Below are 26,295 nucleotides of genomic sequence, written 5' to 3'. Positions count from 1 at the left end.
ACATTATGCATTCCACCGTCTTGGCAACTTGGTGGAGGGACTCGTTTAGAGCATGTTCTGCAGTCATTACTTTAAATCATTACACTACACTGTTAAATCCAGTTTCAGATTGACGTAGAAAATGCTGTCTTCCACAGCGATGTTTCACAAAATACAGCACTCCATATGTTAACTTTCAATTGATAAAGCACAGGGATTGCAAATAAGCAACACACTTAGTCCAAAATGTTTAATTTTACAATACAAACTGGCTATTTTGTAGCAGAACTGGACTAAAGAAATACATATTAGCCAAGAGAGCACCACATAATGCATGATCCACGTTCAACAAAAGCACCTTTTGGACATTTGCAGGCTCTCTACATGGATTATACAAAGAACTAACATAGTTTGAAATGGCCTAACCTCTGTTCTGCCGTTCTCAATTCATTCAGAGCTGACAGTTTTCTTTTTCTCGGCGAACATGCTCTTGTCATTAGCATGCCTCTGAACTTTGCCGCACAATGTCTCTCCTGAACAGTTCTGATGAATTATTTCATCCTGTACGAGGCTGACTGCAGGGCATACACATGTGGGTGCTTCCTCTGGCCCGCGTACAGTCTTTTCATACTGGTGCAGGACGGACACCTGTTCTCCAAGCCGGCTAAACATGACCTCAGAGTGTGCTGCTGACATTAAACTGTGCATGTAAGAATGAACTCATTTAGTAGCCTACAGGGACAGAATAAGATGGACTATATGGACTATAAAAGCAGGTCCTTTAAAATAAAATAAAAACATGCTTAAAGTTGGAGTCTACAGTGGGCCCCATTTGTTTGTTTACAGAGCCTAGGCTGTGTTACAACACTAGAATGGCTGACACTGCCCTTAACCTTCTATTGTTTTCTTCACTACACATTTCCTCATGATCAGAGTTATTAAAGGGATAGTTCAGTATTTTTGAAGTGGGGTTGTATAGGGTACTTATGCATAGTAAGTGCGCTACCTTATGGAGATGGCGGTCAGTGGAGTCATTTTAAGGTTTGTGGGAGACGTCGCGGTAGCAGAAGTCAGCATTGTACTGTTGCAATGGGGGCCAGCAGAGAAAAACTTTTTTTTCTCCACATATATAAATGCTAACTTAAAACTTAAATCTCAGTGCAATTCTACGCTTAGTTAGTTTGCTGCCAGACAGCCCTTTATTTTTTGTATCACACCGTCCAATCAGCTGCTTGACTTTGAGCTACTGCAGATTATTCAAGATACACAAGAAAACAAAAATAAACGGCTGTCTGGCGGCAAACTAAAGCTGTGGAAAAAATCTCAGTTTGGTGTACAATTGAAGGGATATTTAGGTTTTAAGTTAGCATTTATATATGGGGAGAAAAACAGCTTTTCCTCTGGCCCCTTCTAGTACAATATTGATTTCTGCTACAGCGTCATCTTCCTTAAACTCCTTAAAATGACTGCGCTGACTGCCATTTCTATAAGAAAACTCACTTACTATGCCTAAGTACCCCATACAACACCACTTCAAAAATACTGAACTACCCCTTTATGGCAATTTATTCAAAACTGAAACATGATAGTAGACAGATGATGGTATGTTGATGTTTGGTAAAAACAGCTACAGTGTTGAGCCTTCTGTGAAACAGAATTGATGAAGGTAGAAGATCTGTTTCAGCAGAGTTCCGGTCAGATACTTTGCCTATAGAAACAGGCAGGTTCAAAGGTCCCCTTGAAAAGGGTTAAGCACATCTTTTGAACTGAGCCCAATGCAGACATAACCATCACTTTAGTTGCACAAGGACCAACACACACTCACACATAAGGTCCTGTTTTGCAAAGGCAGAAAGGGAATTTTGCACAGCTTTGGCTTCAGCGACACAGTAATATATTGTAAACCAAGGAAGAGTGCATCTTGTTGGTTGCAGGGTTGAACGTTGTGTTTTATTTACATGCAGGAAGGAGCACCTCCTGCACATGCAAACCTGTGCTAAGTGGATGTAGATTCAGAAATAGTGTGATTGTTGATTTGTTTTAAAATGGATGTATTGATATGGATGTGATATTCACAAAATATCAAAAACAGCAGGAGCTTTAAATGTGGAGTCAGCGATTCTAGAGAACGCTTGTTGTCAAATCAACTATTTGTCAAAATCAGTGAATATCTCGTCATGAACCGCTACCTGTCTGTACTGTGTGTGCGTGCAAAAATTGTTTCGGTGTAAACTGGTGTGTAAAAAACATGCCAGTTTACAGAGCCTAGGCTGTATAGTACGGAAAGGTAGCAGATCGTGAGGAGATATTCATTGATTTGGACAAAAAAGTGATTTTGAAAACAGGCATTCTCCAGAATCACTGCCTGCACTGCTTCTCTAAAGATTCCAACAATTGACTTGTTTTGGAATGAGTCACTTAACAACAATCACACGTAGAGCTCTTTGACCAGTGAGTTGTGGATGTTGTAGTTTTTCTGGTGTTAGTTTCACTTACCCTTTCTGAGGTTACGAGGTAGAAAATCAAGGCCTTTAGGGAGTCACTGACTTGTTGCCCCGGCTTAGCAGGCCCTTTTAGCTCTGCTCGTCACGCTGCAGTCGCACATCTGCACCTATATATCAAAGGCCGTGCACAAAAACATTCCTGAGAGCAACGCAGAGGTGATTTGTGTGCCTTTCTCCTTCTTGTTTTATTAAAACTCATCTGTGATCTAACTGCTCGCTCGGCTAGAAGCTATACCTTTTAAATCAGTCATCCGTCCAGGACTTAGACCTGCACCACATTAAGACCAGCTCTGACATCACAACTGTTTCCCCTCTCCTCATGCCTCTTTCATATATTTTCTCTTGTCCTGAACAGATGGACAATCTTGCAGCCAGAGATTTTTCTAAAGTGTTTAATAAATGTAATACAACCTATCTAGTGTTGAAGAAAGGGACCTAAACCAGAACCATGTGCACCGAGTGGATGGCGGCCGTTAGGGGCCACGGCTAATATGGTTCAACATGTGGAGCCGGCCATGCAGGCAAGGTTCACTTACATGTTGGACAGTTTATGACCTTCAGCGTTGTTCCCTCAGAAAGAGCAGGTCCTTATTTTGCTACTCTCTAATTTATAGCGCACTGTTTCGTTTTTTAAATGCACCAATGTATTCTCTACAACAGGAGAGTAATAAAATGATACAGGTGATGTTGGAATGCAGTGTCTTTCAAGTTTGATCTCACAAAGGAGTCGTACAGTGGGATTATGTTCCTATAGAAAGTAATATATGAAAGTGTTTGACTTAGAGTCAAATGAAGGGAGAGTGTCATGACCCTGGTGGCGTATATGCATGCCTCTCTGGACATTCTTTTATTCAGACCAAACTGACACTGCTAACCACAACAGATAATAAAATTGCCCTAAACGAAATGTGAGCAGTGATGGGGCCAGATAAATCACACACACTTGTAAGTAAACATGGAGCAGTGCAGTATGAAAACTTCATAACATTTTCAAAATGTTTTTTTTTTTATCTTTACCAATTTGTAGGTCAGTAGTTGCACAATCAACTTTGTACAAAGTCACAAAACTTCCTTTTAAATTGTAGTAGGTGTGAAAAATGTTGATAAAATCCTATGTCCTTTTGTAAGTTTATATCACGATATCATTATAAAATAAAAAGCTTACATTATATGAAAAAATCTATTTAAAAAAACATGTGGCACCAAATATACATACAACTGTTAGATGGTGCACTGCACAATAAGAAGATTTCAACCTTAAAGCTATTTAATGGGAAACAGAATGGGGGGAGGGGGTAGGTCTTTAGGGTTTTTTAATGCCATTGCATTTGTTGATGACATTAACCTGCAAACACAGTGTGCGACTTAAAAACTATTTCAAAACATGCTATATTCAAATTAAAATGTGTATTTTTTGTTTGCTTGTTTTGTTAAAATACTAGTTAACATAGTAGTATTTTTCTTGTTACAGTGGGTTTTTATTTGAGCTATTCATTTGTTGAGCTAAAAAAGCCATTGCGATGAGAAAAATTATATGAAATAATTCTCATCACACCATTTTCAAACACTAACTGTGCCACATGATATATCCTATTCGTTATGGCATTTCTGCATAGTTTAACCAGTTACAAAGGGATATTGTACTGTAATCATTCACCTCATGTTTATATAAACTGTTAATGCAAAACATGAGGCTGAGACCCTTAAATGTATGAAACGCTATCTGACTCACATTTTTGTGCAGCCTAATATTTCACTAAGCCTCAGCATTTCATTCAGAGATGTACTCCAGATAAGTGCAATCTCAGTTTGATGGATGGCCCAGGCGGAGCCTCAGGCCAGTGATGTGTACATACTGCACTGGTTGTGGCAGAACGATAAAACCAACATAGGCAGGTGTGTTTGGTTAAGATGCACTTGTCAAGTGGGGTGACAAGCATGTCTGTGTTCATTCAAGTGAACCCCTTATCTGAACCTCCTTGTCCCACTCATGAGACAAAAGCACTTCCCATGTTTGTATGATTTACCTCCCTCAAATAAAGTGCACCCTCGAACACACGCATTCTCACGCGCAAACACACGTGCACATAGCTTGCCTATATTTTACAGACCTTTTAATATTAGGTCCTTGGTTACAGAGGCGAGTGCATGGGCGAGTGTTAGCTAAAATAAGTTAGGCTATAATAACCATAACCTCTCATTACTGCTGTGCTTACCTTTATAGTATTCCCACAAAACTAAATACCGACAAAGGAATAAATTATTAATCTTCTCTTCTCTTTTTCTTTGTTTCTTTCTTTAGTTCTTGTATGCTCTTTTGTTTCTTCTAAAACCTTTGTGGTGACCGAAAGTGCGCGAGCGTGCGTTTATTATATGTGCATGGCGCGCGCACCCCCACCCTTTTTTTTCTTTAACTTTGACCGGGGTACGGTGGAAGTGACGTCATACGAGGAAGTAAAGCTCTCCCGTGGCCGCCAGCAGTGAAAAGCAACAACAGCATTAGCAACAACATCTAGCATTAGCTGGTATTTGCCTCAGAAACTATCACATGAATGTATTTGTGACGCCGGTTTTTGCAGAGCTGAAACGCGGACTGTCCTTCTAGCGTCGGTGAAAATGACACCAAGGTAAGTGGATGTGTGTGTGTGTGTGTCTGTGAGTGTGATGCCTGATGCCTTGTGGACTTGCTAGCTCCGCAGGTACCAGCGTATTGCTAACTGCGGTATCCTGGAACTAACTAGATGTAAAAACAATAGCAAAGCTTGATGTAAACATCATACGCTAGCATTGCCTTGTAGTGTTGAAAGTGTATTTAGTGCACGAGCAGACTTAGCAGTCAGCGAAATAACAGCTCAGGTCGCTGTGACAAACCTGTGTAAAGATGCTCACTTTAAGGTAAAATCCACCTTGATATAATTCACGTGTTTGTTGTATGAAATGCAGCTTTATTTTCTATGTGAATTAAACCAGGCCTGTCTTCACGTTAAAGACAGAGACACAGACTTAAGAGATTAGTCATCTAGAGAGAAACACCTGGATATGATATGTGATAGTGAAAAAGTAAACAAAAGTTAATTTAAGGGTACATTTTCTTTTAATTTAAGGGTACATTTGCTCTTTTTATTATTATTAATTTTCAAGTAATATATGAAACACTTATGCCTTCATCCTACTGAGTCAGTCACTCATCTTGTACAATGGACTAACAGCAGAATGTGTCACTGGATGAGATCATTCACTGCTGTCTTGAAACTGGAACTGAGGGAGACACTGTACAAAGCCGTGAAGTATCACAGCACAATTTAATTTCTGTTTTTTAATCTTTATTTATTGTAATAACTTCGAAATTGCATGTTGGTGCGAGTGCTTGCCGGCTGGAATTATTAGCTGGCTTAATATCAGTGTTCCCTGTGCACCAGTATGAGTCACATCATGGTTCTGGGAACAAAATTGATGCTGTTATGTGTCTCTTTCTGTTTTCCTAGATGACTCAACAGTGGCTTGGACATCCGTGAGTTTTGACAGAAGATGAGGCTTGCTGCTGAGTTTGCCATTGCTTTTAATGATTGCTTCTGTAGGCCCATAAACCACACTGACAGCAAACTATAGGGAAACATGTTTGTTGCTTTTTGCACATCACACTCACTCAAAAAGCTAACCACGTAAATGATCATTTAGTTTGTTTTGAATGGCTTTCAGTTGATAACCAGTGCTGACGATGTTACTTGGCGAGCAGTCTCAAAAGTGGTTTCCAACCCATGTCCAAGCCACTGTTCTTCATGCAACCGGTTTACAGCCCAAGGGCAAACATGGTACCAACGATGCCTACACAATCATCCAACTGGGCAAAGAGAAGTACTCCACATCGGTGGCGGAGAAGACACTTGATCCAAACTGGAGAGAAGAAGCCTCCTTTGAATTACCTGGTTTACTTTTGGAGGGCAACCCAGAAGTATACGAACTCTGCTTTATAGTGATGCATCGGTCCTTGGTTGGGATGGACAAATTCCTCGGTCAGAGGTCCATCAACCTTAATGACATCTTTGATAACAAGGAGCGAAAGAAAACTGAGTAAGTATCAAATGATGTAGCAGTCAATCCAACAAGCCATGTACATTTCTAATAGGCCAACATTTATTTTACTTTCCAGGGAAAAAGCATCCATTTCTCTTTTATTTGGTTCCAATGCCATTGGATAACAACATATAAACCACCTAACATTGCAATAGTACTGAGAGCCACATGGTTGTCCTGAAAAGTCAGATTTTCTGATACACTTATGAGCCTCTGCATTAGTTTGTATAGCAATTGAAATGTGGATACTAGGAAGGGTCTGTTGTATTTCAATGCCACTACATTTTTGTCTTGTTTGCATGTTGAGTTCTGATAAAGTACATTTCATACTGAGTCTTTAGCATCACATATACAGTTTTTCAGCTATTTTGTGATTCGTTTACATTCAAGTACTTTGCAACTCCAGCTCACAGTCACGTTGTTGTGCTGTTATTAGAGGACTGGACTTTTGAGAGGAAGTGGAAAGTATTTGCACAACTATTCCAAGTGGATTATAACATGGTCTAAATGTGGTGTTATTTGTCACATTTTCTATATATGTTATTGCTATCTTAGCTATCTACTCCTAATGGCTGTGACGTGATGCTTTGGACCACATGATTTACAATATCATCACATTTCCTTTATTTGAGTACCAGATTGTTTCTTTTCAGTTTTTAACTCTAACTACTACAAATGCGGTTATGTTTGGTCAGTGACCAAAGATTGGTCCAATTTTCTGTCTTGTTGACACTATTGTGTGAGACTTAGCAATGAATAGCTTATAGAGAGTATTTGTAGCCTAATCTATGACACCGTGAGTACCAGTTGGACTAATTGGAACAAGTGGAGCTGGCTGAGCATGTTCTGTTAGTCACTCCTATGCAAACAATTGTTTTCAATGGTGGCTGTAAACGCAACAAAAGGCCTGTTGGCGTGTTCTGTGTAGAGTTGACTTTCTCTCCTGTTCTAATTATGTCTAAATGCTGTGGGTGCCTTCCTCAGCCCAAAGGGAATGCAAGTCAGGTGAAATGGAGGGACTACATTTCATAGAGGTGTGATATTGGTGGCTAATAGTAGGTGCCTGCCAACTGAGTCAGCCCTTTCATTAACACATGACTCAACTAGGCTGTTAAGTCGCCCTATGCCCTGTGTATGCTGGGACCAGGCTTGTCCCAGCTTGTGAAATGGCTGTGTAACCGGTTGAGTAAACTAAACCAACTGTACTGTACATACTATAATAGCTTGACGAGGCAATATAATATTTGGCTAAACGTAGGGGTCCTGACCCTTACAAGTCCAGCACACGCATGGTTTTTAACCCCACATTAAGAAAACTGGACCTGAGTAGCCAAATAGAATCTGGTGTTAATTAGCTCTCGGCACATTTCCACATGGAAAGACATTAGCACACTTCCTCGTGCCCCATCAGTTGGGAGAATCTCAATAAGTTATAATCATGGGTTTTATTTGCTTTAGGTGCCTGAGTGATGCACCTCAAGGCTGTGCACTTTTACAGCATTTGGTTTGGTAATGAATACGCTCACGTTGCTTGTTGGCCTAATCCCACACTGACTGCAGGCGTACTCAACAATGACACCGGGACCCTCGATACTATATACGCAGTGTTTTTGAACTGACATATTGAGGAGGAAAGCCCGTCTTGATATCTGAGTAGGCAGCCCATAATTATCGCACACCTGTGTTTGTTGATTGTGAGGAGTTTCCCAGCGGTCTGGGCCCGAGTGGGAGGATTGTGGTTCCAAGCACAGGGAGGTTTATCTTGGCCTTGAGACACACGTGAGGTGCAGCCCCGGCCCCACGGCAGCCGCATGCTGTGGCTGCTGATCAGACCGAGCACGGGGCTCAGCCTGGGAATCGCACCCAGCAAAGCCTGTCATGACTGGGCTACTGAGCCACCAGCTAGACGGTTAAGAGTTGCGTTGTTGCATTTTTTTAAATTATGTTTTTTATTTATTTTTATTTTTTGGATTTCACTTATAACTGATGTTTTACTGTAGAATCCAAGCAATAGAACACATTGTGATTACACACAGGAAGAAATACCTTATCAGCAATTGTATGAAGACAAAATGAATTAATCTCATTAAACTGTTACATTTTGTTGATAAAGTTAAGGGGTTCCTCAAGTAAAATCGATGCAAAGTTGAACCATTAATATATATATATATATATATATATATATATATATGAGAGAGAGAGATAGATGTGAGCATGGCTTAGAATACACCCACAACACTGCCCGGATTAATGTGGCAAAAGCAGACAGAATGCATTGACTGATATCTGTTTCATGGTGATGCTGCTTTCCTAAAGGACACTGTCCCAAGCCCTATAACACAGAGGATACGTCTCATTAGCATGTATGAACTGGTGGGTTGGTCTGCGACGTGGCTGTGCAATTTCCCAATTGCTTGTCGTTGCATTTCTGAACAAAGGCCAGATTTGTGCAAATGCCACTTTATTTCGCTCAGAGTGAAGGCATAAATCCCATTACTTGCGGTTGAAAAAGCAAAGAGGTTAAACAAATAGGAGTCCAAAAGCAGCCTGAAATGGCCTATATTATTCAGCAGCAGGCTATTTCCTCTGTTCAGTTTGCAAATAATAATGTGTATCCTCTGAATGATAAATTGTATTCTCACTTGTGTCGAGAAGAAAAAGGTTCTGAAGTCCGTGCATTTGTGTGGAGATTTTGGATTAGTCTGCTCAATTGAGCCTTTTCTGCATCAATAAAAAAGTAGCACATCAAAAAGTCAGTGGCTATTTTTTTTCATTTGTGGTATTGTTTGATAGTGTAAGGACTTTAGAGCACATTCAGACTTTGTATACCTGTCTTCCTGAATGATGTACAATTGCATGTAATTAGCTCAGGATTTTCCTAAATCCTGCTTTTTTTATTTAAATTGTCTCATTGAAGTTACTCATCCTAAACTTCCTGCACTTTCATTTTAGCTGGTATTCCTTGGAGTCCAAGCCGGGGAAGAAGAGGAAAGAACGAGGGCGCATCCAGGTCAGCATCCAGTTCATGAGGAACAACATGACGGCCAGCATGTTTGACCTCTCCATGAAGGAAAAGCCTCGCTCGCCTTTCTCCAAACTCAAGAACAAAATGAAGGGTCGCAAACACGAAGTAGGCTTCAGCGACACGTCTTCCGCCATCTTGCCTCGCTCTGCCATGTGCGACTCAGAGCCTAGCCGTCAGCCCTTCAGCTCGGAACCACAGCCCCAGCCCGAAGCAAAGGCCAAGAGATCACTGCTCGCTGGCACCCACAAGCTATCTGCAGCCCATTCTATGTCCGATCTAATTGGGAACCACTTTCGACCCAAACTGGACTCCATGAACTCCATTGAAGAGACTGGTGAGGAGCTCAGCTTCTATATGTTTTTTTTACATATGTTGCAGTAATTGTTTGATCTGTATGATCTCAAAACAGGGATAAAAGCAAGAGCCCGGTGTATCAAAAAAGCAAGACACTGCTGTCTCAAAAATCTCATTTACTAATGACGGATAGAAGCCTCATAATGAGCACTAAAATGACAGCTTTGTTTTAGTTTCTATATCCCACTGTGGTATGGAGTCTATTACCACAATGTTGTAGTTGCCTATACCTGGTCTAAATTAAGCATCTCATTCTTGACTTGTGACTGTCTTTTAACATGGGATGCTGTTGCAATTTCTAGTGGCCATCAGCAGAGGTCGATAGAAGACCCAGATATTTATAATGTAAGATATATAAACTTTAACTAAATAGATAGTTATTAAGGTTGTTCATATTGATACTAGGCCTTTTATTGATCCATGCTCCCATGCTAACTAGTTTAGCAACTGTCCTGAATGTTCCAGCTCTACCAGCCTCCTTTTTGCTCTCTCTGTCCCTGATACTGTAGCTGTAACCAATACAAACAATAGTCCAGATTACCACAATAACAACAGTACAGAGATCCAAAAGTATCTACATGTAAAATGTAACACTTGGAAATTCATTCAATGTAAAGCATCCAAATTAGCGCATGTGTGGTTAACAATGGGGTCAACTGAAATGTTGCTATCAGCTGATAGTCAGTTTTCAGGTCAGGTATTGATTGGCAATAACGTTAGAGCCCACCATTAAAGTATGGTTAGTTTGTGCTGAAGCAATAAAATACCTAATTTTGACGAAGGGAAGCTGTAAGCAATAAGCCAACTATCAAAATTGTCTAATATGTATTCACCAACAACACAATAGTTCATTTGTAAATGTATAAATAATGATAAAAGTTGGGGCGCTTGTGGCACAGTTGGTAAGAGCGCCCCCCGGGCCCTGCATGTCTTCCCCTCTTTGCCGCAATTCAACTCTGTCTCCAAATCTATCTAATAACAAGCAAAAATGCAGAAAAAATTATCTTGATTTAAAAAGAAAAAAAAAGAAAGGCAAATAAATAGTATTCCCCAACCCGCCGTCCACTCCATGTGCACTGTCCGATCTCCACAGCAATCTAAGGCAGCTACATTACGATGACTATCACTATTAGTAACCAGCTTTGATGTGATTATTCAGACTGGCATGCAAGGGAGGGGAACCTATTCCAAATTCTGCTGCTGATAGAAGGGACAAAATGGCAGGATTTGGGCTGTAATATAACAAGCTCTGCTTATTGCTACCAATACAATGTTTTTTGTGGGGAATGAGTTGGAAGAGCCACAAGACCAACTAGGAAAACAACACGATAAAACACGTTGACAGAAACATCAACAGAAATCAATCTATGATCAGTTTTGAATTGATATCAATCATGTTCTATTAATGGTGGAGTCTGCGATTCTGGAGAATGCTTGTTGTCAAAATCATTTAATATCTCCTCATGATCCGCTACCTGTCCTTACTGTGTCTGTGCCGGAAAAAAATCTGCAGTTAATACACAGCCTAGGCTCTGTAAACAAAGGGTATGTCAATAAAGGGGGCCCACCACAGCTAGCAACATGTTAAATTTTTTTGTACAGACGGGTTCTGATTGTGAGGAGATATTAACTCCTTTAGACAAAAGGTGATTTCAACAAAAAGCATTTCTCCACAATCGCTGACTCCACCTTTTTAATATCAAATCAGGGATTGGTATTGGTCTGGTTAGATCAGTCACAGATGAACACACAAAACACATACGTGTGAGAGTGTTCAAGTGTGATTTATTTATTTGCCTAGTCATTATTTTATCATAACTCTTTCATAGTTCTAATGCACTGTTTTGCTCTCTCTCTTCCAGGCTGCCCTCACAGGCGTTCCCAGAGCGTGGTGCCAGACTTACAGGACAGCGAGGCACACAGTGACCCTTTCACTGATATCAGTGACACCCTGCCACAGAAGTATGCCACGCTCCCACGCAACCGCAACCCATTTGAGGGGGAGCACGGGCAGCTGTGGGACCGGGCAGAGCGGAAGGAGAAAAAGGAGAAGGTCAGCCTACTGGAACGCGTGACGGGAAAGAAGGACGGCCGCAAGACCGGCAACGGGGCGCGTTCAGGCAGCTCAGGAGACCTGCGCTGCCCCAACCCCTTTGGCGGAGACTCGCAAGCAGACACCAACCCGTTCATCTCCAGGTTGGCCCTTTTGTGTTTTGCTCCGTATGCTTCGGCAAAATTTAAAAACCACCACACAAGTTTCCAAGCACCGAGCCTTATTCATCTCACACAATGTTTCCCGCTATCTTGATAGATACCCGATAATGCAATTAAATGCGATTATTTTAATGACTTTTAATTGATACAGAAATTCACATATACATTTACAAAACACATCTTATAACAGCCACTTTTTCAGAAAATATTTAAGGGAATACAATATTTCATGTTACCCTGTCAGTGGTTATAAAGGTACATATTCTGTCCAATTTCAACCCATATTTTCCAAAACACTGCAGTGATAAATCTCTCCCATCTCATATATTTATATATATCTCAATTGATCTTAAGTCAATCTGCAGTAGATCTCAACACACCCACACTTTTACAAAATGTCCAGTTGTTTTTGTCGGCAAACCCAACATATTAAGATGGCTTTCTAAAGATGTATATACAGTACTAAACATCCCTAAACATTCGTGTGACAAACCGCTGCAAGGTCAACTGTTTATTTTAGGATTTTCCAAAACACATGTGACTATGAATGAAACATGACTTAATTCCTAATATGTTCCACTGAAATATCCATTTCTTCAATGCCTTAAATGTAGCCTACATACATGTGGCTAAAATCAGCTTTGACCATCTGAATTGCAGTGCTTCTGTTACATTTGTAACATATCTCTACTATCCCTTTTTCATCATATTCCACAAATCATCTCACAATCCCAAAATGCGATCTTGCTCCCCGATAGGACAACTACAGGATATTGGTTACAGCATTCCCATAAAGTTTCAAATTCCCTTGTTGATTGAAATCTACTGTCTGATAGAAATTCCCTGCTTTTCTCCCGTTGTGTTGTCAGGTATTGTTGTTAAAACCGAGCCGTTTACATCTATTCCCTGTGTTACATAAAGAGTTGGTGAGCGCTGTGGCTCTGGTTCTATCAGAGTGGAAGGTGTCATTAGTGGCTCTTTAGAGAGCCTGGGCTTGATAACAGAGCCCTCTGAGCTATAGTAATGAGATCCTCTGCAGAGATAGACCACCCAATTAACCACTTATCTCTGTAGGCACTGGCCCATCATCTTTACGGCTGCCTTTGTCATACTTTAGCTCAGTGGTCATTTGTAATGTGGTGCAAATTTATTAATGGATTTATCCACAGCTGCCGCAAAAACAAGCCATTGTGCATATCTTATTCCTTGATAAACTGTCACTCTTGAAAAATTATCCATTTTTGACTCATTCGCAAAGGATAGACACACCTCACTAACAACCTGTAATGCCTTTTTATGTGAATACTGACTCTCTCTTTGATTGCTTTGCAGCGATAAAAAGTCAACAAGAAATGAAGACCTCACCTTTGACCAGAGGAGGAAGAAGGGCATCTATGGCAAGAAAAATGTAAGAAAGACGGCACAATCCTCCTCCTAAAAGCAAATGATTTGTCAGGTTACGTTTTTGCACACAGTGATGGAGGTGGAAAAAAAAGAGGACTTGTGGCCGCAGCTGTCGGAACTGTGTCATTACTTCCTGTGTAGTGCCATGCAGATTTTTAATTGAGAACAGTAAGTGTCATTTGACATAGCAGCTGGTGACATTGATCTCTGAGGCCTCTGGAAAAATTCAGATGTGCCATTCAACTAATTAGCAGCTGGACACATCAGTCGTCAAGTCTGACCTGATCATAATATGAAGTGGTGTGAATATTCAGTCTGTAAGGTCATAGTGGTGTGTTGCACTAGTTCCATAATTGGATTTTTTTGTTGAGAAAATGGGATAGAAATGTATTTCTCTCCTTTGTTCTTAATCATTGTTACATTGTTTGTAGATTTTGTACACTCGACCCTTTGTAGTTTGTGTTCAGTTTATATTCTTCCAATCCTTTCCAATTGGAAAATTACTCAAATTTGCAGACTGTTACACAGCAAAATTGGCATTACTGTGGGAGCAGTGCGAGCAGTAGCTAAAGTGATGCCTAAATGAGAAAGCTAATGCTGATACTGGCTTTCCTCACCTTTCTTTGTGGGTGTTGAGGGCTGTCGGTATCCACACATGTGCCCCTGTGCACGCCGCCGTGCCTTGCAGAAATGGCAGCTCCCATTTCCTCTGCTTCAAGGCCCTAATTAACCACACACGGGGGGAGGGAGGGCAGTGGGAGATTTCAAAGGCCTGAGCTTTTAGATTCTCAAAGCTGAGCTCATTAGAAACTGTAATGACACAACTGGAGAATGCCAAGTGTGCGCCTTATCTTCTCCTCACTACTGATCGCAGAAAAATTGTCATCATTACTTTGCCAATTCATGGTCATTTCCAAGCCTTTGTCACCAGCCACTAAAGCTCCAGAGAGTGTGTGTGTGTGTGTGTGTGTGTGTGTGTGTGTGTGTGTGTGTGTGTGTGTGTGTGTGTGTGTGTGTGTGTGTGTGTGTGTGTGTGTGTGTGTGTGTGTGTGTGTGTGTGTGTGTGTGTGTGTGTGTGTGTGTGTGTGTGTGTGTGTGTGTGAAGGCGTGCGCACACACACAAGCTTGTATGTGAAACCGACATCCACTTCCACATGGCTGTCAGTTCTCTTATTCCCTCTCAGGCCGTTTAAGTGTCGTATCTTTTGGTGCGATGCCTTCTTTTCTGTGTGTTGTGTGTGGAATAGGTTACAGAGATTTGTTCATGTAACCCTCCCTACATTGGACATTTAATCTCAGTGGCAAATATTTCATTTTGGTTTGTGTCTGCCTCACAGTAGCCTCTACGCTGTTAGAAGCGATAAGATACCTGGTAAGCAGTCCCGCTCCAGGTCTTTCCCCATTGTCTTTGCCCAGCAGTGGAAGGCTTGACTGGTGCATGGGAGTGGAAGCTGATAAGTGTGGTATTTTAAACAGGTTGAAGGCTTTGCTGCTCTATCCGTTCGGGGGAGGATGCCCAGCACTGAAGCGATAAAGTGGTCCCTCATTAAAAACGATTACAGCTCCTCTCGTAGCCGCGCAATATGATCTGCACATACCGTACCACGCTGCTCTGTCCAAATAGGTCGGCCACAAAGAGCAAGGCTGGGTTTGGATTGCGTCCTTATTTTGGTATTTATTAGCCTGACCTTTTATTTGCAGAAATATGCAGTCTGGCATTTAGGATCCCCTCCCCTCTTCACCCAAAGAAGAATCTTTGTTTTGAGGAATCAATCTTTATTATGAAGTTCTGGCAGCTTTGTTAGAGTTTTCTTCTGCCTGAACCCTTTCTAGTTAGAGCATTGTGTTAAATGCTTCAAACTAAAGAAAAAGGCAAACAACTTTCTCGAGATGTTATGTAGCGTCACTAACAAGTGAAATCCCATTAGACTGCTCTTGCTTTGTATAATCACTGTTGCACAATATAAGATCCTTAAATCTGTCATAGAATTCACAGACATGTCAGTTGAATCCCTTGAAAAGTCTCATCTTAACAACTCTCAATTAGCCTTTATTAGCAACAAAGAACAAGAGATAAACACATGACAGTTTATGTCACGTCGGGCCGACACGTCTAATTAGTCTATTTCCTCAGTGACATTGTGAGTTAACTTAAAGGGTTTCTGTTTCTCTTGCCTTTGTTATCAGATGCTGCATTTTCATTGAAGATCATTCTACCATTAAAATCTATTTATCAAAAAAATATCTGCGAAAACTATGACGCTTATGGAGCGTTTAACCTCAAAATCTGATGTTGGCTGAATTGAGCATTTGACATGTTTTTCTGTTTCCAGGAGGTGACGCAGGAAAGCGCGGCCGCCTATAGCAAACTCTCCTTTGATGAAGTGGTGCAGGAACTCATCAAGCAGAAAGAAGTGGTGAGAAAGAAAGACGCCCACATCAGGGAGCTGGAAGACTACATTGATAACCTTCTAGTGCGCGTCATGGAGGAGACGCCCAGCATTCTACGGACGCCCTACGAGCCAAAGAAGAAGGCGGGTAAACTTGGTAAAAAGTAAAACAAGAAGGATGAAAGCGTTACTAATGAAGGCTTAGCGGTAGCGTTACTAGTGAAGGCTCATGTGTCAGTTTCAAGGGGGATAAAACATGTGGGGACCAATGGGATTGTTCAACGCCAAAATTATGATTGAGTTATGTTTGCGTTAGAGCATTTTTATTCAATGGATGTAGTTTATCTTTTAGAGTTGAAGAATTTTATTTTGCCATGTTTTGGTTTATTTTATTTCATGCAGGTTTTATTGTTTGTAGGTTTTTTTCATTCCAATATTCTCTTAATAAACCCTTGTTGCGGTGGATTTTTTAGGTACAGAATAAGCGCAATACATCGGTTACTCCCACCAGTCGGATCAAATCCATATTTTTCACAAAGTCTATGTCTAGCTTAATGATGATGCACTTGTGAACCCACAGATGTTAGCTGAACATACAGCCGTCATCATCTGCCCAGAAGCTCTTCAGTTGCTAAACGCAGCCAAATTCATGTTTACCAGATGCTGCTGTTGCCGTGTTGTGCTGAAAGATGAAGTAGTTTAATAAGTCTATAAAATGAAGCTGTAGTTAGCGTTAGTGTTTACACTTGAGCATGAGTCTTGAAGTTGCCACCTGATCTACAAGATACATGAGATTAGTTGATGGATGAACTCTGATCTCCTACTAATGACCAGAGTGATTCATGTTTATTCTTAGAAAAGGCTGGATGAGAGTTACAGTAAGAATTCTTACTCACTGCACAGTATCTGGGAGTCTGCTTTCTTTCTAGTTTACTGAGTCATGCTTTTAAAAAAACGAACAAACTTACTTTTCTTTTTATCGGTTACTGACGTTTGTGATGACTATCATTCTAGTTTCTCGGACTGAGGGTCTATCAGTCGCTCGCTGAATTAGATGATTTTTACTGATTTAAGTGCAATAATCATAACTTGAGTATCTTGCTTTAATCTGCTGGTAATGTTCCTGTTTACATTTATATCACATAGTTGGGTTGAACTCATCTCCTGATATTGATTTGATTCACTGGAAAAAGCTTGGGAGTTCTCTGTTACAGCCTCCACAGATTTACCAGCTACTTCATCTCCTTAAAATAGTTTTTGCTGAGGATTGTATTAATGGTACCTCGCTGCATATGTGGATATGCTTAGCAGTCTTAATTTATAAGTATGTCATAGCTCTTTTAGAGACGACTATTAGTTTAATGTATTTGTAAGATACTTTATGGTAGAAAACGCTATCCCAACAACTCTCTCCCCCGCCACCTACTATTACAACACTGTTCTGTTGGGTTCAGATGCCCCCCCCCCCAAAATCTTCATTTATTTCAGTCTTACTGATAGTTTTTTTGTATTTGATTCCCATTAGCTTTAATATCTGTTTCAATTGAATGAAATTCTAGTCACAAATTAATTATGTACCGTGCCTCAGTATATTTCAGCAATTTTTTTCTTGTGCACAGTCCAAATGCATTCATATAAGATAAACGTGTGTCTTACCAGTTCACTGAGTACTAATGAGAACCTGTTCCTAATAGTTAAACAGCCAATGAGTGTCATTCAGGTCACAAATAACTGCCTATTTCAGTTGCCAGGTGTATGTTTTTCTCATTTTACTGTTCTGTCATCTCATATGTCGCCTCAATCTGTGATGCAAATGTCATAACAACATATGGTGTTTCCATGTTAAACAGCGCTCTTTAATTGTGTTAATTTATCACTTCCTACTGAACAAATGCCCAGTGAGCTTCGGGGCCGCTGGTAGATTGCACTGCTGACACTAAAATCAACTGAATTACATAAAGGTACTTACATTTTTTAGTCTCAGAAAGAGGCCAAATTATTTTTTTCTTTCATTTAAACCTGTGTTTGTACTAGATGTTCCACTATAGTATAATCACTTACTGCTGTTTAGGTTTACATTTTAAATAGTTTATTCATATTTATACAGTGTTAGACATGCTTTATGTTGTCATAGTTCACCATTTTAATAATATATCAAACCTCTTTATCAGATACTGACGTTCCACCTTGTCCTTTTCCCTGATATTATTTCTGGTATTTATATCAGAAATGACCCTTCCAGTCCCAAGTCTTAAACATATTTGACCTTTACACTGTATGATACCAAATCACAGCTGTGATAAAGTGCTACACTGTATTTATGTAATATCCACAATCAAAAAACACTGATCAGATTTTTTTCCTTGAATGTTACATCACTCAGAAACACATTTTGTCATAAGCTTTTTATTTCTGCTGCTGTAAAACTACTTATTTTGCCTGAAGGTACATGAACTCTTTTTGGACCCAAAGCCAAAATCTCTTGTTACTGAATGTATTGTGGTCGGCTTTGAAACGCATAACTCTAACAATATACAGTACACTAACTAGGCCATTGAACCTTGCTTGCCTTTTGAGTATTTGGTGTATCCAAAGAGATTTCATATGGGTGACTCTTTTTCCCTAACTTCTTTCTATTAGTCTGATAACTTCATTGTGGATATGGCATAGATATGCGATGATGTGACACAGATGTTGGGTGAATTCCTATTTATTGCCAATTAGAGTAACCTGATCTGTATATATTTTGTAAAGCCAAAAATGTTCAAAATCTGTTCACTAAATGAGTATTATGTGATCTAATTAAGAAGGTTTGTGGATAAGAATCTGTTTTCCATTATGGGAAAGCTTCTCACTGATTGCCTTCCGACATGTGCTGAAGTGTAAACTCTGTGTCTATGTTACAGGCTTTACCAACAGTTTTAACTACCCTCTATAGGTGGTTAGCCAGTTGTTCATGGACATTGCCGATCTCTTACTACTTCCATTGTACATACTGTATAGTCACTTTGTAATATCACTTCACCTCCTTCTGACTTTTTGCCCATTTTGTGATTTCAAATGTTTGCAAATGTGCTTCCTGGGGATGTATTCCGTCTGAGGTGCAGGCAAGGTGCGAGTTAAGTTCAATGACATTTCCAAAAAGTTGGAAATGAAAGTGTAAAACTGCAGAATAGTATTCACCACCCATCTTCCATTTCAGCTAAACTGACAGTGGCAAACCATGACTTATTACCGGAGCTATAGATCATGTGTCCTGATAGCAAAGCACCTGGGTGGATTTCTGGCTGTATTTCTCTCTGACTACATTTTAGTGTAGGTCATATTGTGCAACATATTAGAGTGATACCAGAACAGGTGATTTACGCTTAGTTCTGCCCTCAAGCCACATTGCTTTGCTTGGATGATTAAATGACAGATAAGATAAGGTCTTTAAAATAAAACGTAGAACACATTTGGGCCCTAAGGTTATTTAGTTTAAATGTAAATTGAAGGGTGAGTAGTTCCAATTAATTCATTTTGGCTGTCATCTATTCGTCTTTTTGCTTGATCGCTGTATTTGCTTTACGCTTTAGTGTAATTTGGTGCTTTGGTAGATGCCACACTAAAACACAAATCGAAATGAAATGCATTTTTAAATCATTTACTAGCATAGCAGTGTTAAGGGATACATTGCAAAAAAAACTGCATCATTATTATACTTCTTCCTTGCCTCTTTGCATAATATGTGTCATCCAATTAATGTCAGTGTTTATATGAGCACTGAAAATGCTTGGAGGCTTGGAATTTTTGGCCATGGCCTAAATCAAGTATTTCTATATATTGTTTTGCACATGCATTAATGTGTGTTGCAGGTTAATGTACGCCCCTCCCTCACCCCCCCCACCCCCCCCCCCCCCCCCCATTCCAAAAACAAAACAAAATACTGCAATCGTACTGGGGATCTTCTCCATATTGACGAAGCATGCATTGAAGCTTTTGGTGGAGATGACATAAAGCTCAAGTCGGATCTCGCTATCGTTCCTCTTTTAAGTCTTGACTCATAATATGATGCTGACACTCAGACGTAAGCTCCCTCTAAATCCCCTTACGGTGCTTGTAATGTGGCATACAATTTTGAAGGAAATGATGACCGTGATTGTAAAAGATCTCGCCGGTAAGCAAATAATAATTGAGTTTAAAGGAATTGTTTGGAAGCTATTGCACACAAGCCAACACAATTAATCAAGAAGTGAGTTGAGTGTAGTGCCCCAGCATGGTGGAGACCTAAAATGACACTTTTGAACCTAGTCAGTGTGCGTTGGGTCTCTCAGTTCATTCAGGTCTTGTAATGTAACAAGATCGAGTAAATGGGTGTGTTTGGGTTCTTGTCATTTCTGCATGTCAATCACATAGTTTGATTTCGTAACACTTTTTACCATTACCACATAATGTGGCATTTTTCCTATCTACAAACCATTAATTCCACTAGATTGGGTCAATTTACATCAAACCTCACCACACCGACATTATTGTAATGTATTCAACTCTGAATTGTACAGTGTGTGGGCTGGTTAACAAATGTCCTTTTATTGGAGAAGGCACATTTGTGTTTGTTTAATTTTTTTTTTCACATAATAGCCAATATGCAAGACTTTCATACAATGATGTTTTGGGACAAGAATGTACGGCTTTTTATTACCGAATTCTGGAAATGCGTTAGGTCCAAATGATGTATGTATGTATTATAAAAACAGGATGGTTACTGAATGTAAAGTGCCAACACGAGCATCAATTCAATTTGGTGATGCATTTATTGATACATTCTCTGTGTACTACAGTTTCATTATCATTCCATCATGATAATCGATTCCCAATGTTCTTCTGGATGTAGTTTGAAAGGCACAAGATTGTTTTGTCCTTTTCAATAAACTCACTGTAAATGATAACGGCTGTTGTGTTTTTGGTTTGATTGTTTTTGTTTTTAGGCAAAAACGTCAGAAGCCTTTAAAGACATGTTGATTCAATCACAATATCCTTACACCTTAAAGAAAAGCTGGTTAATCCGAAACTACAGTCTAAATGTAATGCAAATCTTCCATAAAGTGCAATTTGCTATCCTTTCGTTCAACACCTGTCCCATCATTCTTATGGATAAATCAAAAGCTCGATTAACTCCCATCTCACCGTCAGTTAAAGCACGATTAGCGTTTCTAATTGTGTTCATTTGTGTCAAGCCTTTGTTTTCAACCTACTTAAAGCAGCTTTCTTTTGTTCTGGAAAAATTCCCATGCCTTTCTTGCAAGATTGGTTGTTAAAAAAACACTCATTTGCCTATGTGTGCGTCGAGACTGTGTGAAACCTTTTGGGACAAGAAACACTTGTGTTGTTTACCGGCTGATGCTTTTGTGGGTCGGTTCCCTTGCCTGTCACCCTGCCACATAACAGGTTAAGACATGACCTCTCCCCTGTCACCTCCATCTAATAGTCCCTGAAGAGGAACGCCACAGCAGCTGCCACTGCACGCCAAAGCACTGTGTTACATCTGACGATGGGCAACGCATAGCAGTGGTAACCATGGACACTAGGAAATACCTACATTACTTAGAACATAACCCCTTTTTTAAGGAACCAATCTTTAAAGGTCACAGGTGACAACCTGTGCCGATTTAGTAATTAGATTAAAACATGGTTTAATCTCAGGCTAATTTTAAGTGTCAGTAATATTTAGATGCAGCCATGCTCAGTAAAGTTAATTTCAAGATCAATTTCAATTTGGCAGCATGCATTCTGATGAATTTTTTATCTTCCCGTGTTAACTTATAGTCTGCTTTGGGAGACACCGCACACAAATAAGTGTGTAATTGGGCTTTATGTAGGTGTCATCTGTTGTATTCATAAGCTAATTGGCATACTCATTGTCATCCTTACACCTTCATCAACAGATTGAGTTTCACAGGTCCCAGCTTTTGTACGGCAGTGGCACGTGTCATCTGAGTGCCTCCTAAATTAAAGCCCACATGTTCATTGTGCATTATATCATATTGCTGTAATTTGAGGAAATATCCAACAAACGTGTTGTGTAAGATTCTGCGGGTACAGCAGGAGACAACAAGCGTGCAGGAGAGGGCCACCCACAGGTCACCTGTACTTGCCTTTAAATATGGATGGGCGTCATGGCAGGGATCGGTGTCAACCAGCACGCGTATGTGCCTTAGGCAATCATGGAGAAACCTGTATGGGGAGAAATTCAGCAGATGGATGAGGTGTTTTTAGGGGGAAAAGCAGACGTATTTGGGCAGCTGGGCCTGAACTTGTTGGATGATCGGGGGCCAGATGTCAAGGTTAACCCCTCAAAGTCCCCAGAGTATCAGACCCCACCCACTCCTCCGACGCAGGGCTCTTTGTTGGATAGTTAACTAATCTGAATAGGTGCTTGACACAAATCAGGTGTCAAACGTGCTGCAGATCCCAGCGTGTGCATTGTATTGATGGTAAGCTATTGTCTTCCTCTGATAGCTGCCACGCGTCTGGTATCAGGTGAACAAAGCCAGATGACAACCAGAGAAGAGGGGGAATCTGTCGACATAAACTGGCAAACAAGGTCAAAGGATTCAGACTACAGCTCAGATACAGTAGCTACAAGAGGGATGTAGGCTACATGCTATAGGTCTACACAATAAGAAAAAGAGGGATTTACACTCACCAAACACAAAGTTTATCATGTAGAATAAAAGATATATAGCCTATTAGGTGGTATAAACATGGTCTTTTAACCCTTTCATGATAATAGCCTACAAGGTAACTTGCTGGTGAAGCACTGTAAACAAATTCAGTACACATTTGACAGGTTAAGTCTTGGTAGATAGAGCCAAGCCCTCTAAATGAACTGTAGGCCTGTCTATTACTGTTTCTCAAATGTGTTGTGGAAAACATTATGCATAGGCAGCTAGAGTCTTTTAATATTGCTATTTTTTTTATTTTTTATTTATTTTATTTTTTATAACATATGTCGGTAATATTCAACAGCAGTAGGCCTACACTTGAGTTAAAGTAGAGAGTGGCCACAATATTCAATCAGATACTGTAGGTCTTAGTCCTCATCTCTATTAGTTCAAAATATGGGACCAATTTACAGTTACTTTCAGGTAGGCTATCTGCATTATATTATTGTTTATTTTTGTAGTTACAAGCAAATAGGTTGTTTTCATACTGAGAAGGTATTTTTTGTTACATTTATTGAATGTAGGCTATGTACAGTAAGTAATGCCGTGAAAAACGTTAATTGTTAGCTACCTATACCTATTGTTAGCTAGCATAGCCTACTAGTCATTGGTGCTGCTTTAGCCTAATATTGTTTTGGAAAAGGATAAATGCAAATTCTATATACAGACTAAAATATTGGGCGGTAATATCAGTGTAATATTGGTAAAGTTGCTATCTAGCTGTTATTTGTGTTACACTGTTCTATGTTGTATAGCTAAATTCTTGCTATTTTTCGCTAGCTAAAATGCAATTAACCTATTTTTTATTTCTATCAAGTTGAATGGCTAAAAACTAATTAGAGTTAACCGAGGGCACTTATGTTAACACTTAAATTATTTAATGGCATTAAATACCAGTAAAGGTCATGAATATAAAGACATTTCATAATAACACTACACAGTGCATAGCTTAGTTTGTGTTCTCCATTTATTTTTGGATGGAGGTCATAGACTCATCAATTAGTTAGGTAGATATTAAGCCTTTCACTTTAGCCACTCATATACACACATAACATTAAAGAATAGTAGATTTGCATCCAGTAATTAAACATCTTCTCATTTCAGATGTGTCCCTGTGCGAAGACTCTTTTAAAGTTGGATATCTTGTGCTTATTATTACATGGTGGGCTCTTTTGGGGCACAGGTCGAGCTGGTAGGACCACTGTGTTTTTCTTCAGCAAGCTGGTGAGAGAGCGGTCACATTATCACCGTCTGAGCAGCACGTGCCGGGGACTTAGCACCTGAAAGCTGGGAAACATGAGCTAGGTTTGTATTTGGTCATTTTTAGCCTTTAATTGGCACCCAAAAGATCTTGTAGAGGGATCACTAGAGTGTAAGCTGTGAGGAACTCTCACTGATTCTTTCATTGTAGTATTATCCACAGTGAAGAGTTTCATATACTCATGATCAAGCAGAACATTTCCATTACACAGTAGAAGCCATGTTGTAGTCCGACACTGTTATTAATGGTTGAGGATTTAACTGTACCCTATTTATTTACCCTACACATTTCTCTGTGTGGAAGAAGGTTAAATTACCCCCTTATCTAAGAAAATATCAGTCATTGTGCGTATTGTTATTGATGTGGGTTATTATGCTAAGTTCACTTTTTAAACTATGATTTGTGATCATCTCAGCATGAAAGCGCAGCAGCACGCCGGCCACTCGCTGCTTACGTCAAAGTGCAGTTGCAGTTTGCAGTGGATAGATCACATTAGAAACTTCACTGCAATAGCTCAGTAAAGCCATGCTAAAACTAGAGTAATACAATCAATCAATCAGTCATCTCCTGACTTCACAGCACAGGAGAGCTCTGCAGGAATGCCGCTAAGCTGCAGATGTACCAGCCAAATTACTCCAGTGGGGAATTACCAGGCCATAAATCCAGACGTCAGGAAGATGGCTGTAGCCTATTTCACGGTAAGAAAAAAAAAAAAAAAGGCCATGCAACTTGTTTCCATTACCCTCATAAAGAATGTCTCGGGGTTCCAACTTATCGCCGACGACAGATCTAAACATGCATCCAAACATGGGCCTCAATTCGTGGGGAACATAAGACAAAGCATCATGAGAGTCTGGCGCAGTCATTCACCAAGCCCTGACAGGTCCAGTAAAACGAACGATCTGTGACATGACAATCTGTGAGCGTAGCTAATAATCATCTCCGTCTCATTCATGATCTTCTGTAAATCTGAGGCACGCTGGAGCCTGCAGGGTTTACCGTTCTGAAGATGTTTAAGCTTAGTTATCATTTCCTGATGTAACAGGCTCATTTACTAAACATTTTGATCCTCAAGTGTTACCTGCATTTAAATAGCCATCATCATAACGTGTTTGTTATTGGATCTAATGGTTTAAGCAAATCAAATTTTTTCATCTATTTTTATTTGTGCAATTCTCATGTAAGTAGAAGGCAAACAACAGACACGCAGCCTAGTCAACACGATACAGTAACCACTGGTGTGAGATCGTTGGCAGGTACTGGCCTTCATTATTGGTAATTAAGATGTATAAATATGCTGTCTGGCACTTGACTTGTCGTTTGCAGTGGGCCATGTTTTTTCCCATCAAACTCAAAAAGTGCCAAGGTAGACAAGGTGAGGGCACATGCTCTGGTAGTGATGCTGCAGTGTGTGTGTACTCTGTGGGCACATTTCAGTTCAGCTGGCAGACATCTGACTGATGCCTTCGGGTGCCAGCAGCCAAACAAGCCCAGGTTTGAGGGGGAACGTGTTGTATGTTTGGGCTGAGCTCAGCAAAGTCTGCCAATGTCTTTGAGTGTCTGGCTTCATGGTCTCTCATACAGAGCGTCTTGTTGAGCTGCACTCTCTGGTCATCTTACAGATGATGGAAATGGACAGTTTACAGTAGGAAGCTCGGCCAGGAGGATGTGACATCAGCGCACACTGTACCATTAGAAAGTATTAACCTTTTACTGTTACCCTATTCATACACATTGTTGTTTTTGGGCTACATTAGACATTTCAATTAACATCTGTTTTTTGTGCCACCACCTTCACTTTAGTTGGATGTCGTTGGTAACATGTCAGCTCAATATTTTAACATCAAACAACTCATTTTAAATAATTTATGTTTGAATTAGAAGGCTAAGAAGGGCTTTTTTGGATTGAGCTGTTCCAAGCAACTTTGTTTAACGGTGCAACCAAATTGTACTTAGAGATACTGTATATGAATGCTCAGAAATCATGTCACTCTTCAGAGAAGTACACTAACATCCCTATAATTTTGCCTGAGAGTCTGAATGTCCATATCCACTGTCTGACTCAGTTTAAGGCATACTGTCAGCGTCAACGTTTGGGGATACTTATATATAATTTAGAGGTGGGCATAGATTAATTTTTTTAATCTAGATTAATCTAGATTAATTTTGAAATTAATCTAGATTAATCTAGATTAAAATGTCTCATTTGAATTCATTCATAATATGTGTGTGCTCCTAAATAATGACTCAAAGTAAGTCTTTGAGAACGTGTTTCTCAAGCCAGGTGGCGCATCAGACCAGGGGCTCATCTCCTGTTTCCAACATGCATCACAAACTGCTTGAGGAAGCTGTTCTACTATGATAATTGGTGATGAAAATAAATAAT

General features: G+C 40.0%; 1 protein-coding gene across 1 annotated transcript; it reads left to right on the top strand.

Annotated features, from left to right (window-relative positions):
- The first annotated feature begins 4,969 nt into the window (after positions 1–4,969).
- On the top strand, positions 4,970–20,860 carry rab11fip2 (RAB11 family interacting protein 2 (class I)). Its single transcript, XM_080036979.1, has 6 exons — positions 4,970–5,110; positions 5,969–6,554; positions 9,510–9,916; positions 11,799–12,132; positions 13,483–13,558; positions 15,888–20,860. Exons 2-6 carry the CDS (start codon positions 6,202–6,204, stop codon positions 16,110–16,112), a joined length of 1,395 nt encoding a protein of 464 aa, XP_079893105.1. The 5' UTR covers positions 4,970–5,110; positions 5,969–6,201; the 3' UTR covers positions 16,113–20,860.
- Positions 20,861–26,295: the final 5,435 nt, after the last annotated feature.

The sequence above is a fragment of the Ammodytes marinus genome (genome assembly GCF_949987685.1).
Source record: "Ammodytes marinus genome assembly, chromosome: 11".
Classification (NCBI taxonomy): Eukaryota; Metazoa; Chordata; class Actinopteri; order Uranoscopiformes; family Ammodytidae; genus Ammodytes; species Ammodytes marinus.
This window is presented reverse-complemented; position numbering and strand designations above follow the sequence as displayed.

Bases quoted from the DNA above. Each gene is read 5' to 3' on its own strand.
- rab11fip2 (XM_080036979.1), top strand. From the start codon at position 6,202: ATGTTACTTGGCGAGCAGTCTCAAAAGTGGTTTCCAACCCATGTCCAA. The intron at 6,555-9,509 runs GTAAGTATCAAA...CTTTCATTTTAG, and splicing joins AAGGAGCGAAAGAAAACTGA to CTGGTATTCCTTGGAGTCCA. The intron at 12,133-13,482 runs GTTGGCCCTTTT...ATTGCTTTGCAG, and splicing joins ACCAACCCGTTCATCTCCAG to CGATAAAAAGTCAACAAGAA.